Source organism: Mastigoproctus giganteus, chromosome 6 (genome assembly GCF_048544385.1).
Source record: "Mastigoproctus giganteus isolate SK-2022 chromosome 6, ASM4854438v1, whole genome shotgun sequence".
In the NCBI taxonomy this organism is placed as follows: domain Eukaryota; kingdom Metazoa; phylum Arthropoda; class Arachnida; order Uropygi; family Thelyphonidae; genus Mastigoproctus; species Mastigoproctus giganteus.
The window spans coordinates 126810034-126831136 of NC_143580.1; the positions used below are offsets into that span (position 1 = coordinate 126810034).

The following is a 21103-nucleotide window of genomic DNA, read 5'->3' on the forward strand; positions in this document are numbered from 1 at the left end:
CAAAAAATACTTTATTTCTGTCCCATATGTTGAACAGTGGCACAAACAGCTTAACAGATTCTTTAAAGATACCGAATTTAAAATTATAGCTAGGTCTTCCATGTGCAACAGTATTAAAAGCCTTTCTAAGATCCAAGTATATAATATCAAAGCTATTCCCTGCATCCAGTTCTTTTGTGACTGCATCATAGTATCCAATCAAATTGGTCAGGCAAGACTTCCCCTTAACAAAACCATGCTGTGTCCGAGTTATAACTGAAGTCTTGTCTAAATGATCCTGCAGTGCTTCTTTAACCAGTGCCTCCATTAATTTTCCTGGAACAGAAGTTAAGCTCACAGGTCTATAATTACTTGTGTCAGCCTTTGATCCTCCTTTGTGAATTGGGGTCACATTTGCACATTTCCAGTCTATGGGTACAAGGAAGCTCTCATAATTATGGCTAAGGGTTTGCTTACTTCCTTTGCTGCCTCCTTTAATATAACTGGATAGATTCCATCCACCCCCGGGTGCCTTTCTTGTGTTTATCTTCAACGGTTTCTCCTCCACTTTACTCCCAGTTATTTCAAGATTCTGTAGCTTACTGCTAGAGTTGAATACACCTCTGGCATTCCCCTCGCTGAATAACTCCTCATGTGTGAATGTCGATGCAAAATATTCATTTACTTTGTTAGCTACCTGAGCAGGATCATCAACAGTTGACCCATCAATATCAAGTGGACCAATCTGATTCATGCCCTTCCTTCTAGAGTTTACATAAGTAAAGAACTCTTTGCTGTTTTTCTTTGCATCCCTTGCCAAGGATTTCTCGTAATCTGCCTTCGCCTGCCTAACCTCCTTTGTAACTTGGTTGCATATCAACTTGTATCTATCATAGGCTTCTGTGTCATGTGTTAATTTGTAAGTATTCCATTCATTTTTCTTCTCTGCCATATGTCTCATTAGTTCATCTGACATCCATTTTGGCCTTAACCTTGAACAATATTTCTTAGTTGGTATGTAAAGCCTAGTAGCTTCCAAGATAAGTTCTTTGAATGCTTCCCATTTTGAATTTGCTGTTGGTAACATCATCAGTTGGTCCCACTGTATAGAATTTAAATACTGTCTCAGTCCATCGTAGTCGTCTTTATGGAAGCAATAACCCTTCCTTTTACCCCTAATGGTAGTTACCTTTTTGAGTAAATCCCACTTCAGCACACTGTGATCACTGCCACCTAGTGGTTCATTTATCTGCAGATTCTTAATGCATGAAGAATCACTGCTGATAATCAAATCAAGAGTATTACTCCCTCTAGTTGGCTCCCGAACATGCTGATGTAGAAAACAATCATCCAATAAATCCACAAAAGCCCTGCTAGTGTGTGAGTGACCAGCCCCCAAATTCCATTCAATATCTGGGAAATTAAAATCTCCCATTATAAGACTCTCTGATTTACTGGCCCACTCTATTTCCCTGTACAATTTCTTGTTATACTCATCAGAGTCATTAGACCTATAGCACACTCCTACTCTCAATTTTGGTCTCCCAATGCTTATGTCACACCAAACTGACTCACCAGCGATGTCGACTGGCCTCACTTCCTTGGTTTTTATGTGTTTCTTAACTAATAGCATAACCCCTCCCCCCTTCCTATCCTGTCTGTAGACGTTGTACTCCCCAAATTCCAGTTCTGCATCCCTTATATCTGTGTGACACCACGTCTCTGATATCCCAACAATATCTGCCTTTGATGTTTTGAGCAATACCTCAAATTCATCAAATTTATTTACTAAACTCCTAGCATTGGTGTACACGCAAGTATACTGCACCTGTTTCTATTCTTAGCTACCCTAACACAACCCATGTGTTTACTTGTACCGCAATGGCTCCCAGCAGTCTCTGAAATATCATGCATCTTGTTTTTCAGGCTTCTGCTCATTCTAATAAAAGCAGTGCAAGAATCTCTTTCACCTCTGCCAGTGGCTACTGTCAATCTATTGGTCTTTGTCTCCCCCCAAGCTAGCAGTATTCCGACCCATCTAACACTGCCGCGATAGCATTAGCTAATATTCTTGCACCCTTTCTATTTAAGTGTATCCCATCCCTGTAGAAGCAATCTCTCCTGTTAACAAGTACAGTCCAGGCTGAAAAAAATTCTACCCCTTGAGGCTTGCACAATCTTTCCAGGGCCGAATTGATCGACAAGGCTCTCATCATATACTCCCTCCTATCGTGTCTGGGCAGAATTGCAGACACTTTCAAATTCAACCCTAATTCGCAGCTTTTGTTCAACAGTGACCTGTACTTGTTAAGTAATTCTATTCTAATAGATATTCTATTCTAATAGAACTAATTCTAATAGAAAGAAAAATCATTGGGATAATTATAAATTAATAGAGGGGACAGAAACCTACAGTAAGGAGAAACTCATCTGCAATAAAACCACAAAGGGGTACAGAAAGCTAAATTGAATTATGAGAAGTCTTTAGCTAAGAATGCAAAGAAAAGTGGTAAAGTATTCTCTGTTTGTTACCACTAAATGGAAAGAGATGAACCACATTGGCCCATTGTATAAGAATAGCATCATAAGTTATTGTTTGTTATTTGGTTTTTAGGAGCATTAGCAACTAAGGCCATATTGCTCAGGGATATGCGGTGGTTATTCTCTGACCTTTCCGCATCCTCCGTATTTGGTGGTGACGGGCTCGAACCCCGGTCTAATCAAGAAGCGTGTGCTACGCACTGCTGCTCCTTCCCACCTGGCTACGGAGGCGCCTGCATCATAAGTACTGAAAATTCTGTAGTTGTTATTGTTGTTGTTTGGTTTTTAGGAGCATTAGCAACTAAGGCCATATTGCTCCGGAATATGTGGTGGTCATTGCCTGACCTTTCCGCATCCTCCGTATTTGGTGGTGACTGGCTCGAACCCCGGTCTAATCAAGAAGCGTGTGGTACGCACTGCTGCTCCTTCCCACCTGGCTACGGAGGCGCCCTGTAGTTGTTAACAGGTTGAATAAATAATATGTATCCTCCACATTCATAGATGAATATTTTAAAGAGAGCGAGAGCGAGAGAGAGAGAGAGAGAGAGAGAGATAATGAAAGCATACAAAAAGATAACTAGGAGGTAAATGATAACTGTAAAGAAGTGTATCTGAAGAGAAATTGCTAAATGCAGAAAAGAAAATAAGACAGCTAAGGTTGATGGATATATAAAAGAGGTATCAAACCTTTAAGGCCATAATTATCAGTGTACCCTCATATTAAAGAGATATCCCTAGAGTTTGGAGATTTGCAAATGTCTCTTATTCGAAGAGAGGATCAAAGGGCAAAGTTGGTAGTTACAGACCTGTAAGCATGACTTCAGTGCTGGGGAAAATAACAGCATCACTATTTAAAGAATCAATGCAGGATCATCTTAACATGAATGGCAAACACAACATGGAGTGACCTGGTCTCACCAACCTTATTAGCTATTATTAGGTAGTCACAGGGGAAATGGATGGATAAAAATTTTAAAATATACTTAGATTTCAGTCAAGCTTTTTACACTGAGAGAGAGAGTAGCTGTTATTGATTACTGTGACTTTCAGGGACCACGTTGTGATTGGGTTCCCATCCCTAAGGTTTGATGTTAGGCCCCATTGTTGGGTTGATGGAATCTATGTTTTCTGTATTTATTAATGACTTCAATGTAAGCATAACAAGTACAATGTCTAAGTCTGCTCATTGTACAAAGGTGGCAGGCTGATTAATGGCAGTAATCAAGCCATGCTACTTTCACAAGACCAGAGATTAGACAATGGGCTGAAAAAAGCCAATTCAGGCCAAACATTCAAAAACAGAACAATGTTATTTGAGATGCTAAATCTTTGGTTTTACAACAATCTAAAAATAATATAAGTTCTCCAAGCAGTACAGACAGAGTGCTAGGATAGTTTGTGTGGGTTCTATCAATGATATCCAGGAATTTTACCAGTAAAATAAAAGTGATGATTATTCTGTTATACTGGCTGTCCTAAAAAGGTGTAACCAATTTTAAATGTTTGTAACAAATGTAATTTTAATGATAGAAACACAAAACCTGCGCTAAATGTGAGAAAAACAGTTGAAGTTTTTAGTGACATTCAATATGTGCACTACTTATCACATGAACAAAAAAGAGGTGTAACCAATTTTAAATTAGCAATACTAACAATAGGCAACTAATAATCCATTCTTTTCTTATGCAGATTGTGATGGTTGTCCTGAAGTTTAAGTAGAGAGGTAACAAATGGATCCCATGAACAAAGCACCTGCACAAATGCTGGTGAACCAAGGCTTTTCTTAGGATGGACACTACCTGTTTCCTTGAATAGCTGATACCACTTGCCGATGCTGTTATGGGTCGGTGGCTTTATCCCGTATTTACTCCTCCTGAAATTACGTTGAACCTGCGTTTCAGACCGGGTTTCAATAAACCACTGCACTACTTGTGCTTTGTCACGGGATCCATTTGTTACCTCTCTACTTAAACTTCAGGACATCCGTCACAATCTGCAAAAGAAAAGATTATTAGTTTCCTATTGTTTGTATTGCTCACTTAAAATTGGTTACACCTTTTTTGTTCATGTGACAAGTGGTGAACATGTTGAATGTCAGTAAAAACTTCAACTGCTTTTCTAACCTTTAGCACAGGTTTTGTGTTTCTGTCATTAAAATTACATTTGTTACAAACATTTAAAATTGGTTACACCTTTTTGGGATACCCTGTATAATGCAATGGTCAGATTGCATCTTGATAAGATGCATACTGATTTAGAAAACTCATTTTAGAAGGATGTGGATCTGATGGAAATGGTGCAGAGAAGAACAACATTAGCTACAGGCACAAAAGGGTACTATTAGCAGGAAAAGACCTGATTGCAACTGCAGTATTTTTAATGCCAGCTACCTGAAAGGAGAACTGATTCAGGTGTTTAAGATTCTAAATGAGTTGAGTAAACTAAATGCTGATAGCATGTTAACTCTTTTTTGGACCTCTCTCTCACACACACACACACACACACACACACACACACACACACACACACACACTAGGGAACACAAAATTGGATGTAGGGTATAGGTGAAAAGTTTGCTTTCAGCCAGAGTCATTCATTGCAGGAATAAACATCCACCTTGTTGTAGAGGTGGCAGGTAGTTGAATAAATTTAAAAGAAGGATTAGAAAAATTATCAGAAGAGACAAAAATGTATTTTTTTAGATTTTTTTACTGGCAAACAAAAATGTATATTTTTTTTGAATTATGCAATATAATTCTCATTCCTTGCATTATTTTAGCAATATTAATATTAAATCAATTTAAAAATTATTGTAAAAAACATTGGAAATAAAACCTGCTGTTATTTTTTTTAATATAATAATAATACCTTTATGTCTATTTGGGTATTACTTTAATAAATAAGCAAAGTATTATTTCAACATGACTATGGAAATAGTCTGAAAAAATGACTTTGTACAGTCTTTTTCTCTTTGATATATTATTATTATTAGCCATATGGTGCACCAGGCAAAAAAAAAAAAAAAAAAAAAAAAATTGAGTTACCTTGAAAGAAAGAGAAGCCAAGAAAGAGAAGAATTATGATATCCAGCTCAGGACTCTCGGTTATGTTATGTTATGTTATGTGGTTTTTAGGAGCATTAGCAACTAAGGCCATATTGCTCCGGGATATGCGGTGGTCATTCCCTGACCTTTCCGCATCCTCCGTATTTGGTGGTGACGGGCTCGAACCCCGGTCTAATCAAGAAGCGTGTGTACACTGCTGCTCCTTCCCACCTGGCTACGGAGGCGCCTGCAGGACTCTCGGTGTGCCAAGCCCATAACTCAACAGATGTGAGCCCCTATGGGACACTACTGTTTCTCCTGTGAGAGCTGTACTTGTGCACAAGTGATACTGTTTCCCCTGTGCCAATTACACTTGTGCACTTGCATGTATGCTCTTTAAAAATTACTACATTTATCCACAAGCAAGATAAAGTTATTAATACTATTTTTAATTGATAATATCACCAAGAAGGTGACCCAGTTATTCATTAAAAATTCTAATGGATTGTTTCAACCATTTTCAGAACTATTTGATTCAATAATAATCAGACAATAGGTAGTTCATTTATTACTACCTATATGTGGATAAATGTAAAAATTACTACATTTATCCGCAAGCCAAGATAAAGTTATTAATACTATTTTTAATTGATAATATCACCAAGAAGGTGACCCACTTATTCATTAAAAATTCTAAAGGATTGTTTCAACCATTTTCAGAACTATTTGATTTAATAATAATCAGACAATAGGTAGTTCCGATTGGTGACCACAAGTCAAGAGGTAAATAAAAATATGTAAGCAAGCAGCAAAGCAGTCTATGGAAGAAAACATCAGAATGAAAATATAAGTTTTGTTATGAATAACATACAACCCCCATTGATGGACTGTGTTGTCCCAATGCAACAATTCAGTGAAAAAGTGGACTACTATTTCAGTGCACATACTTAAATAGTTTCAGAAAACAACACTACTCTACCTGTTGTCCTTTCTTTGTTTGAAGACACCAAAGTTTATTCCTGTGATAGTGACAGACCTAGTGAATATCCTCTTTAGAAATAACTAGGCCTATCCAGAGTCAACGCAAAGTTACTAATTTCTAATATGGTTAGGGAAGGACATTATGCGGTTTCAATCCATTTAAATATCTAAATTACCACCCTTATACCATGTGGAGATTTTAATATTTTATTTAGGTGTTACCTAAACTAATATACAATGAGTAACGTTTCAGGTATCTTGCTGATACCCATCATCAGACCTTGCTGCTGAGAGACAGAAATAACTTATATTTTGCATCGAGCAGATCTAAATAACAATCAACTCAGATGTACAGTAAACCCCCGCTATTCGCGGTATCTGTATTCGCGGTTTCGCGTATTCGCGATCGCCAATTTAATATAAAATGAAACCTAAAAAATGTGAATTTTAAAGCGCCGTGAATATTTTCCGCCATAAAAAAACATGGGCGTGGCTAAAATTATCTTTCCCGGTCAAAACAGCGCTCAGTGTGTGGGGGGGAGAGGGGTGACAAAATCGCGAGCATGGATGTTTCTCACTAATCCTTGTTCAATATGTGTTATGCGCTTGTTATGGAAGGTTTCGTCGTTTGCTTTTAATTTATACACTTATAAATTGAATAAATTTATAAATTGATATGCTTACAAAAGTGATAAATCTACCGTTTTGCAGTGTAAAACAGACTTTTTCGAGTGTGTTAACGGAAGAAAGTGACTTTATTGTGGACAAGTTCTTTCTAACCCCTACAAAAATATGACTACGAATAACAAGAGAAATGTGAAAAAATATCAAAGAAGGTGATGACATTAGCGAATAAAATTGAGTTATTAGATAAAATTTCTAATGGTGAAAGTGTCTCCTCAGTGGCAAAACATTATAAAATCAATGAGTCAACGGTACGATCAATCAAAAAATCGGAAGAAAAAATCCACCGTAGTGTCCGTGAAAACGCGCTAATTGCTTCAAAAATTTGCTCTGTAACTTGTGATGTTAAATTAGAAAAAATGGAAAAGGCTTTAAATCTGTGGATAGAAGACTGAACTCAAAATAAAATTCCGTTAAATTCACTCATCATTCGTGAAAACGCAAAACTCCTTATCAACGCTTTAGCGAAACTGGTGATAGCACTGGCGGGATAGATTTTTTAGCTAGCAAAGACGCTGGTTTGAAAGATTTGTTTGAAATTTCTAATAAATATTACATTTAATATTAAATTGTTTCTTATTTTCATTTCGATGCCATATGCTTGCATTTCACTATGTACTGTCTATGTACATAGTCATATTATGAAGGTACATATAATAAATACATAGACAAAATTTTAGACTAGTTTTTCTTATATACTTTGGAACGGAACCCCTTTATTACTATGGGAGCCATAACTCAGTATTCGCGTTTTCGGCATTCGCGGCATTTCTCAGGAACGTAACCCCCGTGAATAGCGGGGGTTTACTGTATTTACATATGATCAATTCTAATTTATAAAAAAAAATGTGAAAAGTTCTAGTTTATAATAACAAATTAGCAAATCTAAAGATCTCAAGGAACAATTCTATGTTACAGTTGTGTTACAATGAGCTATTTTTAGTTGCAATTATGATTAAAATATTTTTAATTAAATAAATAAACTTCTTACCTGCTGACCAATACCTCCTGCTGGAAGCTCAGACCTAAATAGGCAAGAGGCTCAAGTCAACAATACACTTTTATAGGTAAGGTATTCATATAGTTAGCTAATAAGAATAGAGCTGCTTGCCTATCCTGAATCCAGGATGCTTGTGCGGTGACCTTTGTTCTCTTGCTCTGGTTCCGGGTTGCAGTATAGAGGGTATCTGTGTTGACCTTTGCTCATCAGGTGTGTAGACTGTTTCTGGGGTCTGGAAGAGAGTGTACACTGTGTGCTCCTCTGGTTGATTTTCTTTTTCTTTCCTGGGACCTTATTTCTTCACTTATTTTTTTCTTTAAAGAGATGAATATACTGGAGGTTGAAATCAACCCCCTGTTTTCTATTGATTGCTAAGGATCCAAATAATTTGATAACAAAGGCTTCTTTAAGTTTTCTTCTGTTATACTGTCTATCTGTAGAAAGGATGCTTATGTTACGGAAATTCCAGGTATCACCACATTGGAAGGTATGGTAAGCTGTATCAGATTGTTGAATTCTGTCATATTCTACATCTTTTTTTGTGCTCTTTTATTCTACACTATAGGTGTCTGCATGATTCCTTATATATATATATATATATATATATATATATATATATATATATATATATTACCACACCAACACTATCTTTTATATAGGATCTCTAGGATTATCTGGGTAGTTTTTGGGCTGTAGCTTTATAATCTGTTTGACAGGGATGAACTTTTGTAAAAGATCAAGATCTTGAATTTCTTGGCTTCTCTGGCTATTTTAGAGCCAATTGAAGGTATGTACGGTATACATATGGAGGTGCTTCTATCTGTCGATGCTAGGTTGTGGTTGTTTATACTACAACCTAGCATTGACAGGTTGTTCATACCACAACATACAGGATGTGGTAGTTGTTTTTGTCCCCCAAAACCAAGGTCTGATGAGGGGTATCGGCAAGACACCTGAAACGTTATTGATTGTATATTAGTTTAGGTAACAACTATATAAAATATATTTTAACTCCATGTGATTATTCCATTAAAGATGAAATTATTAATTTCACTTTTAATGGAATAACATCCACATTAAGGTGAAGTAATTAGCAAGCTGTCAACAAGAAGCAAGTTACAGTAATGACCATTGCATTTTACCAAGTAAAAAATTCCACCCATATTCATTCCACTTCCTACAAAAGAATCGTGATGATGATGACGCATATTTAAGTAATGTTTCTACTAAATGGATTGAAATATGACTAGTAATCAAATGACCACCAACAATGAATTTATATAATTCAATTTCTTCCACTGGAGACATCTGACAACTATTTTACATGAAGATTGTTCAAGAACTACTGAAGTACAGAAAATAGTACAGAAAACTGTACCTGAATATGAAAAGATCAATTAAAACATATTATTGCGGTTACATTAATTTCCTTGGGATCAGAGGGTGTGTAAAAGTAAAAAAAATGCACTTTCTGAAAAATCAGCTGTAACTTAGCATATGAATGAAGTGAATCAATACTAACATATCTCATGAAAATAATACATGTAATCTGTGGTGCACGATTTATGGGACACCTTGTATACAGTATTTGTTATATCAGATAATAATCCAGCATTAATTTTTAAAGTTATTCAAATTAAAGTTAAATTTAAAAGTGAAATTGAAAGGATATGCAGGGTAAATTGAATATGACAGTTAGTAGAAATCAGCTGACCAGAGGAGCTTCCTTGGTGGTGCAATATATTTTTGAATACAGGCAATCCCCATATAACATGGTACTTCTACACATGGTTTTGCTTTAACACAACTGAAAAATCACGACAATCCTCACACAACACTGTACTTATATATATATATATATATATATATATATATAAAACCACAGTTGCACTAGGTTAATACAACTTCTTCCATTCAGTGATTAGATCAAAGCATTATATCCATCTTTAAAATTAATTACATCAGAAAATTGTTACAATGGATTTTGAGAAAAATTGATTCTGAATCTATTGAAGTAATGGTATCACGGAAACATTTCTCAATTGAGTACTGTATCAAAATCACAGTTTCATTGCTGAAAGAAGTAAAACCGTCAATGTTAAATGCATGTGGAAAAATGTATGTCCAGAGTCAGTTCATTAAGGAAATATGGTCAAACTGGCAGAAAATGGAATCTGTGCTACAGTAGAACTTGCTACGCCGGTAGGAGGGAAAGGTTTGATGATATAACTACTGAAGCCCTCATGGGTAGCACAGTTGATAGAATTACCCTCCTCCCAACACCGGGTGGAATTTTTATGGGTCTTTTTCACCATGTGGCTCAGTCTGGCTCACGCAAGGGTAGTATTGTTTTTTCTGCAGGAAACTTGGATTTTTTTTGTCCAGAAAAGAGGAAAATCGACCCCAGGACACAAGCAATTTATAGACAATATGCAGAGCAACGTGGCCTTAGTCACTGATGTCCCTAAAAAAATAAAACGATATGATTACTGAAGATGTTCAAGAATTACTAGTAGAAAAAGAGGCCGGCGAAGTTGATTTGGTGGAAATGGCATCGGAGGTAAAACCAAATCAATTCAGAAGATGGATAGCGCAGATTAAAATTGTAAACTTCCAAATTTTACACTAAAAAGCATACGGGATGGCATAAAATTAGCCGAGTAATTAGAATCTTATTTTTTGAATAAAGATTCTTAAATGAAAGGAGCCCAAAGTTCAAAACGGAGCTTCAAAAATGCTGTTCCATATAATGAAATTCACAAAGATTTATCAAGCAAAATAAAACTAGATTAATGAGAGCAGAAGATAAAAGAAATCTAGAATGGTGTATTTTTGTTAGCTTTCGGAACGTAAACCCCATTTTTGTACTTTTTTTTTTATAGTCCTGTATAAAATGATTTCACACAACACGACATTTTATAGGGCCGCCCGGGCTAGCCGAGTGGGTAAAGTACCTGCCCGGCAACCCAAAGGTTGCGGGTTCGATTCCCGCCTCGGGCTTGGATCAAAGTACTGCAAAAACCTTGGGAGGTGCAATATGGCCACAGAAGCCGATGCGCCAACAACTACCAAATCAAAAAAAAAAAAAAAAAACATTTTATAGGAACCTAACTACCATGTTATACAAGGGTTACCTGTATCAGCTTTTCAAACTTCATAAGCTCTCGTCAACCTCACATTTCTAGATACAGGGTAGAACATACCTCTGCTTGACTTCGGCTTTAGAGTTGGAATAACAAAAGTTAAGATATTAAACATAGTAACAAAATAAAGCAAGATGAAAATGGTCTTACTGTGGCATTATTTGATAAATACCCATCCAAAAAAAGATAAAGTTCCTATTTTATAATCTATTTTATTACTTACCAAGTGCTCCAATTTTTTTCGCCGAAGTGGAGGCTGTTCCTGCAAAACAGAATCAGCAAGGATGTTCAAAGTAGATTTCACCGTGTCTAACACATCTTCCAATGGCTTCAACTCATTACCTCCCATGTTCATAACTGTCTGAAGTGCATTTTCTACATCTTCTGACCATGAAATCTGAGCTGCCAACACTACTATTTGTGACTAAAGATAACAATCAAGAAACTTGAAATATGACAAATAATTTTATCCTAATTGCATACAATATAAACAATACAAAAACAAATACAAAATTCAATTAACTGCACAAATATAATTAGATTTAATACATATTTCATATGTTCAGTTTATTCATATATATATATATATATAGACAAAGGGAAGATTATCCCACAATATAATGGGATGCTTCTGACTTGTGGCCCACTGAGCCACATGCAGCCTATTTCTTAATAATAGACGGTTCATGGCCATTTAAGCAACTCCAAGTCTTATATTCCCCCATACCTGACCTTTAAAATATTCATTTACAATAACATTCAATTTATCTATATTACATTATAGATCTATAATATAATGTAATATTATATTATAAATCTATAATATAATGTAGTAAAGTTGATCATATTATAATATAGATAAATTGATTATAATATATTAGATTATACAGATTACAGTAGAACTTCAATTATCCGTCAGGGTACAGGACCATCAGGGATAACAGATCGATAATAGAATATGTACATTAAAACATTATATATACAATAGACTGTGCCATCTAACTTATTTATTTTATTACATAATACATAACTAATGAAATTTAATTAAACTTTAATTATTATATATTTTTTACTGTCATCAAAATATATATATATATATATATATATATATAGTACAGATATCTACATAACTATTTTTAATATTTTGACTTACATTGGCCTAGTAATGTCATAAAAAAAATTTTTAAAGAAAACAACATTACATACAACATTGTTCTAACGTCATTAAAGAAATTAAAAAGAAAACAATATTACAAAATTAAATTTCTTCTCTAATACAGTCAGTCAGTTTCTTCTGTTTCATTACCCCTCGAGCCTTTTGGAAGGCAATGTTACGAATTTTACACAAAAGTAACACTTGCATAGCATCTGCTTCTTCCTGTACTTCGAACCACTCAATGCACTTTCACAACATAGCTTCAGCTCCACGATGGCTAATTATATTTGTTGTTCCATTAGCAGCAGCATTTTTTTCGTCGAATATTACTAGAGGGAATAATATACAGTCGATTCCGGTCAATATTTGGAACATATCGGGACTAGTCCATTTTGGCCCGATTAAGCGGCTGCCCCAATTATCCGAAGTTTCACGTAAATAGTTTAAAATACAATGTACTCCCCCCACCCTTTACAATTGGTTCACGGTTCAATCATGTTACGATGGAGTCACCATTTAAAGTACCGATCACTATATGATGTATAATAAGCGCCAGTCATTGTGATCACGTTTGTGAATTGAATTTTAATTCTATTAAACAGCAATTGTAATTAGCGAAAATAGGAGGATTATTATCCATAGGCTATAAAAGTAAAGATATATTAAGTAAAAATTTACCCTTTATTACCTTACCAATTAAAAAATTAAATGATACGTGAAATTCGGAAGAATATACGTGATAATCGAAATAATTAATGCGTACTGTAATATGTACATACTAACTAAACTAGTTGACATTTCTGTTCAATGTCATTTGTGGGTGGGGATTAATATTTAAAACAGTAAAAAGATAAGCAATCAATAACAAAGAACACCGCGCACGCACGCACACACACACACACACACACAAATTGCAAGTAACACGATACGCACAAGTGAGAAGTAACAAATTCCGAAGCTTTAAAAATAGGAATGAAGAGAAGAGCCTCAAAATTATTTTTTTTATATGATTGAAGATTCCATAGAAGTGTAAACACATTTCACCATAATAACCGACAGAATTCCAGCTGTCGGTATTATCGCAAATTCAATAAGATCAAGTTTATTATCAGTTTATGATAGATTTCGCTAACACAAAAGCCCAATAAATGGGTGACTGCTAATTGTTTTTATTGTTTTATGGTTGTGACCTCCAGAAATTTGACCGAACTACGTGGTGTGGTTGGGGACAATCGTAGGGTATCTTCAGTGCTGCGGTCTTCTGCCCCGATTAAACAGCATTTTGTCCCAATTAAGCGAAGTAAATCCTGGCTATTTTCTCGATTGGGTTCTGTTTTTTAAGATTTGCCCCAAATAAACAGCTGCCCCGATTAACCGGTGGCCCAAATAACCACTTTACTTGATTATCAGTAGTGATTCTTCATGCATTCAGTTTCAGAACCATCTGAAATTGTCATCACTCTTTACACAATTTCATCATCTAAAATTTCACATCCAACATCCACTTTGTCCATAATCAACCAATCATTTACTTCCTCCATCGAAATATTTTTAAAACCAGGAACATTGAACATAATTTCAATTTCTTTTGGAATGGTTTCTGGCCACAACTTAGTCCAGCTTCTTTATATTCTTTGTATTGTTTGAACTGCAATATCGTTCCAAGTATCAGAGACATTGAAATTGTCTTTTATCAAGTTTTTGAATGAATATTTGCAATTACGTTTCATACTCTCGATCACATCTTGTTTAATCAGTTGAATGACAGATGTCGCGTTTGCTGGCAGAAAGTTGCATGATATTTTGCCATTATCGCTTTTTAAATCACTTATGTGTAAAGGATGAGTAGGCGCATTGTCCATCACTAGCATTGCATATTGTGGTAAACCTTTTGATGCCAAATGTGATCTTACACGCGGTACAAATATTTTACGAACCGATCATGAAATATATCTTGGTTCTTCCATGTGTTGTGTTGTGAGAAATGTTTAACTGGCAAAGCATATCAATTAATATTTTTAAATGATCTAGGCTTTTTTTTTTTTTTTTTTGTTTTCGTATAACAACCAAAGGCAATTTATGACTACTGCTGGCACCGTTTCAAAGCTTGTTGGCTTCTCCTTGCAACACCAGAGTACCTGCCCACCCACCGAGGAGAAGTCAACAAGATTTGAAAAGGTGCTGTCTGGGTGGCAGTATCTGCTGAGAGTAGTCTTCTCCACTGGTGAAGTGTTACTTATTCGAGGTAGTACAATACAATGGCAATTCATTGTGAAGGTATTCACTATATAAGATATAACCAAAACGATGCCAATTTAATTAATTAATTTAACTACTTTGGTAGACGGCCACGTTAAAATAATGCTTTTGCACTAAGCTATATGTTAGTCATTCTACCTCGTAGCATGAGGCCTTTGCCCTTAAATATTTTATATTTAAAATATTTTATATTTCAAATATTCATCAGCCCTCAGCAGAAATGAATGCATAAGACAATTAAGTTCTATGCAGAGTCAAACTAGAACAACATCTCTACGGCTCTTGCGCAAACTAGACTGACATTTTTTCATTACAGGATTAATTTTATAAACTTTGTTTTTGGCCTGTCCATGCCATGATTGTTGCCACTGGAAGTGAAATACATTTATCACTTGCTTGTAGTCTGTATAGAGGTCTAGCAGGCTGTAGTTGCTCTGGGACTATGCTGGTCAGGCTAATCATCTACTAGATCATTTTCTCTGATCCTAGTCTAGATTGGAATCCAGAAAAGTACTGCGAATACATGATGAATGATCTGTGCTCTTGGTTCATTATTATTAAACTTACCATTTCTCCTGACCTGACAAGACAGCTTATTTATCTTATGGGCAATCTTAATATTTTTAGGCCTCAGACTTAACTTTTTGGTCTCTCTTTCTCAGGTTGACTCACAAATTTTTGGGTATTATTCTTGATCATAAGTGTTTGTTCTGATTTGTATCTATGGCACCGGTGCTTGGTTTTGGCATACTAAGAAGTTTGCTGTCCAAGAGAAATGCTCACCTATCCAAAGACGTGCTCTTAATGAGTCATTCCTATTGCACTGTCTCAACAGCTGCACTACAGATGGTAAATGGCTAATTTCAGGTCTTAGACCTCAAAATTGCTTATCGATGGTTTTGCTATTATCTCAGACATGGCATTTCTGTTGACTTTTAAGACATAACTGTTAATATCCACCATGAACCTAAAACTGATAAAATTCATTGCTGAAACCATTTACTTCAACAATGACAAGATCTTCTTCTTCAAAGTATGGTCACAAGAAAGTTTATTCCATCTGTGTCCTTTGCTTTACAAAAGTCTACTCTAAAATGGTTTAATCCAAGTCTCCATACACTTTTTTCTTCTAACTGGCCATGTTTCCTTCACGTTGTTAAACTTGCTTTGTTGAACCTGCCTGATTCTCCTCTCTGTAACTGTGGCAGGCCACAAGACTGGCAGCATGTTCTTTTCAGCTGTCCATATTACTTGGATCTTCACCACGCTGTCTGATGTGTGTCAACAATTCCCTCCATGCAATGAATAATCTCTGTTGGATTCCAAAAAAAATGTAATCTTCTACAAGATTTTGTACATACACCTTTACCAAACGTAGGCAACTCATCACTAGTGCTTCAATTCCAGCTCTACCTCCAGACAATGCCATCATTGGAATTTTGTAATAACACAGCTGCCCCTATCACAATAACCTCTCCTTGTATGTCAAGTATCACCTTCACCTTGGACAGTTCCTAATGTTCGGGAGGCAACTAGAGGGAGTAATATATACTTAATTTGATTATCATTAGTGATTCTTCATGCATTAAGAATCTGCAGATAAAGGAACCACTAGGTGGTAGTGATCACAGTGCGCTGAAGTGGGATTTACTCAAAGAGGTAACTACCATTAGGGGTAAAGGGAAGAGTTATTGCTTTCATAAAGGCGACTACGATGGTCTGAGATAGTATTTAAATTCTATAGAGTGGGACGAACACTGTATAGAATTTCACTGATGAAGCTACCAACAGCAAATTCAAAATGGGAAGCATTCAAAGAACTTATCTTGGAAGCTACTAGAATTTACATACCAACTAAGAAATATTGTTCAAGCTTTAGGCCTAAATGGATGTCAGATGAACTAATGAGACTTTTAAGGGCACAAAAGGTGATATAGTTGTACACGTTGGCACTAATGATATTAAGAGTAGGAGACCGGCGGAATTACTTAGCAAGTACAGGTCACTGTTGAAAAAAAGCCGTGAATTAGGGTTGAACTTGAAAGTGTCTGCAATTCTGCCCAGACACGATAGGAGGGAGTATATGATGAGAGCCTTGTCGATCAATTCGGCCCTGGAGGGATTGTGCAAGGCTCAATGGGTAGAATTTTTTTCAGCCTGGACTGTACTTGTTAACAGGAGAGATTGCTTCTACAGGGATGGGATACACTTAAATAGAAAGGGTGCAAGAATTTTTGCTGATGCTGTCGAGGCAGTGTTAGGTGGGTCGGAAAACTGCTAGTTGGGGGGGATACAAGGACTAATAGATTAACAGTAGCCACTGGCAGAGGTGGAAGTGATTCTTGCACTGCTTCTATTCAAATGAGCAGAAGTCTGAAAAACAAGATGCAGGATATTTCAGAGACTGCTGGTAGTCATTGCGTTACAAGTAAACACATGGGTTGTGTTAGGGTAGCTAAGAATAGAAACAGGTGCATGTATACCTGCGTGTACACCAATGCTAGGAGTTTGGTAAATAAATTTGATGAATTTGAGGTATTGCTCAAAACATCAAAGGCAGATATTGTTGGGATATCAGAGACGTGGTGTCACACAGATATAAGTAATGCGGAACTGGAATTTGGGGAATACAATGTATATAGAAAGGATAGACAGGACAGGAGGGGAGGAGGGGTTATGCTATTAATTAAGAAACACATAAAGTCAAAGGAAGTGAAGCCAGTTGACATCGCTGGACAGGGCAGTGTCGAGTCAGTTTGGTGTGACATAAGCATAGGGAAATCAAAATTGAGAGTAGGAGTGTGCTATAGGCCTAATGACTCTGATGAGTATAATAATATATTGTACAGGGAAATAGAGTGGGCCAGTAAATCAGAGAGTCTTATAATGGGGGATTTTAATTTCCCAGATATTGACTGGAATTTGTGGGTTGGTCACACGCACACTAGCAAGGCTTTTGTGGATTTATTGGATGATTGTTTTCTACATCAGCATGTTCGTGAGGCAACAAGAGGGAGCAATACTCTTGATCTGATTATCAGTAGTGATTCTTCATGCATTAAGAACCTGCAGATAAATGAACCACTAGGTGGCAGTGATCACAGTGTGTTGAAGTGGGATTTACTCAAGGAGGTAACTACCATCAGAGGTAAAGGGAAGGGTTTTTGTTTTCGTAAAGGCGACTATGATGGTCTGAGACAACATTTAAATTCTATACAGTGGGACCAACTGATGATGTTACCAACAGCAAACTCAAAATGGGAAGCATTCAAGGAACTAATCTTGGTGGCTACCAGGCTTTACATACCAACTAAGAAATATTGTTCAAGGTTTAGGCCTAAATGGTTGTCAGATGGACTAATGAGACATGTGGCAGAGAAGAAAAATGCATGGGATACATACAAATTAATGGGTGACATGGAAGCCTATGATAGATATAAGTTGGTCTGTAACCAAGTCACAAAGGAGATTAGGCAGGCAAAGGCAGACTACGAAAAATCCTTGGCAAAGGATGCAAAGAAAAACAGAAAGGAGTTCTTTACATACTTGAACTCGAGAAGGAAAGGGATGAATCAGATTGGTCCACTGGATATTGATGGTTCAACAGTTGAGGATCCTGCTCAGGTGGCTAACAATCTAAACGAGTATTTTGCATCTACATTCACGCATGAGGAGTTATTCAGGAAGGAGAATGATGTAGGTAAAGTAAACATTGGCAGTGAGCTGGATGATTTTGTAATAACTGAGAGGAAAGTGGAGGAGAGATTGTTGAGGATAAACATAAAAAAGGCACCTGGGGTGGATGGGATCTATCCAGTTATATTAAAGGAGGCTGCAAAGGAAGTATGCAAACCCCTAGCCATAATTATTATAGCTTCTTTGGACTCAGGGGAGGTACCCATAGACTGGAGATGTGCAAATGTAACCCCAATTCACAAAGGAGGATCAAAGGCTGACACAAGTAATTATAGACCTGTTAGTTTAACTTCTGTTCCAGGTAAATTAATGGAGGCACTGGTTAAAGAAGCACTGCAGGATCATCTAGACAAGAATTCCGTTATAGCTCAGACGCAGCATGGTTTTGTTAAGGGCAGGTCTTGCCTGACCAATTTGATTGGATACTATGATGTAGTCACAAAAGAACTGGATGCAGGGAATAACTTCGATATTATATATTTGGATCTTAGAAAGGCTTTTGATACTGTTGCACATGGAAGACTGCTGCACAAATTGGAGCAGTGTGGCATTGGAGGCAAATTGCTGCTATGGATAAGGGGATGGTTGAGTGGCAGAAGACAGAGAGTGGTAATCAATGGACACTGCTCAACGTGGACTAATGTTATTAGTGGAGTTCCTCAAGGTTCAGTGTTGGGTCCATTGTTGTTTTCGGTGTTTATGAATGATATTGATGATGGGATATCAAGTTTAATGTCTAAGTTTGCAGATGATACAAAGGTTGGCAGGGTCGTTAAGGACACTACTGACGCTATGCTGCTGCAACAGGATCTGGAAAGGTTGAACAGATGGGCTGAGAGGTGGCAAATGAAGTTTAACATTGACAAATGTAAAGTACTACATATGGGTAACAGTAACCCCAGAGCAATGTATCAACTCTGCGGTACTACACTGACAGTAGTGGAGAATGAAAAGGACCTGGGGGTAATTGTGCAGGCAGATATGAAGTTCTCTGAGCAGTGCAGACGAGCTGCAAGAGTAGCTCATGGTGTCTTGTCAATGATATACAGGAATTTTTCTAGCAGGGATAAGGAGGTGATTATTCCCTTGTATAAGGCAATGGTTAGGCCACATCTTGAGTACTGTATACAGGTCTGGAGGCCTCATTTCAAGAAGGATGTAGAGCTGCTGGAACGGGTACAGAGAAGGGCAACAAGATTAGTAAATGGAACAAAGGGTTGCTCTTACGAAGAAAGTCTTAAGTTTTGCAAATTACAGAGTCTGGAGACTAGGCACCGGCGAGGTGATCTGATAGAGGTGTATAAGGCTTTGAATGGTTTGAGCATGCTCAATGCCAATGGGATTCTTCATCTTTCTCAGAATAATCACCTCGGAGGGCATAAATTCAAATTGAGGAAGGACGGATGTCGGATAGATGTGCGGAAATTTGCCTTTGGCCAGCGGGTGGTTGGTTGGTGGAACCGACTTCCATCACTTGTTGTTGAAGTTGATAGCCTAAACAAATTTAAAGCTCAACTGGACAGGTATTTCGAACGAACGGAGGGGTGAAATGGGAGAGGGTTTTTTTTTTTTTTTTTTTTTGGCTGATGCTGAATAAGCTTGCTTTCTTGCATCATATGCCTCTACTAATGCTAATGCTAATGCTAACTTATCTTGGAAGCTACTAGAATTTACATACCAACTAAGAAATATTGTTCAAGCTTTAGGCCTAAATGGATGTCAGATGAACTAATGAGACACATGGCAGAGAAGAAAAATGCATGGGATACATATAAATTAATACGTGACACAGAAGCCTTTGATAGATATAAGCTGGTCTGTAACCAAGTCACAAAGGAGGTTAGGCACGCAAAGGATTATGAGAAATCTTTGGCAAAAGATGCAAAGAAAAACAGCAAAGAGTTCTTTACTTATCTAAACTCTAGAAGAAAGGGGATGAATCAGATTGGTCCACTTGATATCGATGATTCAACTGTTGATGATTCTGCTCAGGTAGCTAACAAACTAAATGAATATTTTGCATCGACATTCACACATGAGAAGTTATTTAGAGAGGTGAAAGCCAGAGGTGTATTCAACTCTGGCAGTAAGCTAGATAATCTTGTAATAACTGAGAGTTATTACAAGATAAACATAAGAAAGGCACCTGGGATGGATGGGATCTATCCAGTTATATTAAAGGAGGCAGCAAAGGAAGTAAGCAAACCCTTAGCCATAATTATAAGAGCTTCTTTGGACTCAAGGGAGGTACCCTTGGACTGGAGATGTGCAAATGTGACCCCAGTTCACAAAGGAGGATCAAAGGCTGACAAGTAATTATAGACCTGTGAGTTTAACTTCTGTTCCAGGAAAATTAATGGAGGCATTGGTTAAAGAAGCACGGCAGGATCTTCTAGAGGAGACTTCAGTTATAGCTCGGACACAGCATGGTTTTGTTAAGAGGAAGTCTTGCCTGACCAATTTGACTCGATACTATTATGCAGTCACAAAAGAGCTGGATGCAAGGAATAACTTTGATATTATATACTTTGATCTTAGAAAGGCTTTTGATACTGTTGCACATGGAAGGCTGATGCACAAATTGGAGAAGTGTGGCATTGGAGGCAAATTGCTGCTATGG

At 36.8% G+C, this 21103-nt stretch overlaps 1 protein-coding gene across 2 annotated transcripts in view; it reads right to left on the bottom strand.

Moving 5' to 3' along the window:
• The window catches only part of Dhc64C (dynein heavy chain, cytoplasmic), a 1460071-nt gene that overhangs the window by 937689 nt on the left and 501279 nt on the right, over window positions 1-21103 (bottom strand). For both annotated transcript variants that reach the window (XM_090376486.1, XM_090376487.1), the window contains exon 33: window positions 11596-11796. In XM_090376486.1, the coding sequence (XP_090232612.1) occupies window positions 11596-11796 (201 nt within the window). The remainder of the gene's footprint in view (window positions 1-11595; window positions 11797-21103) is intronic.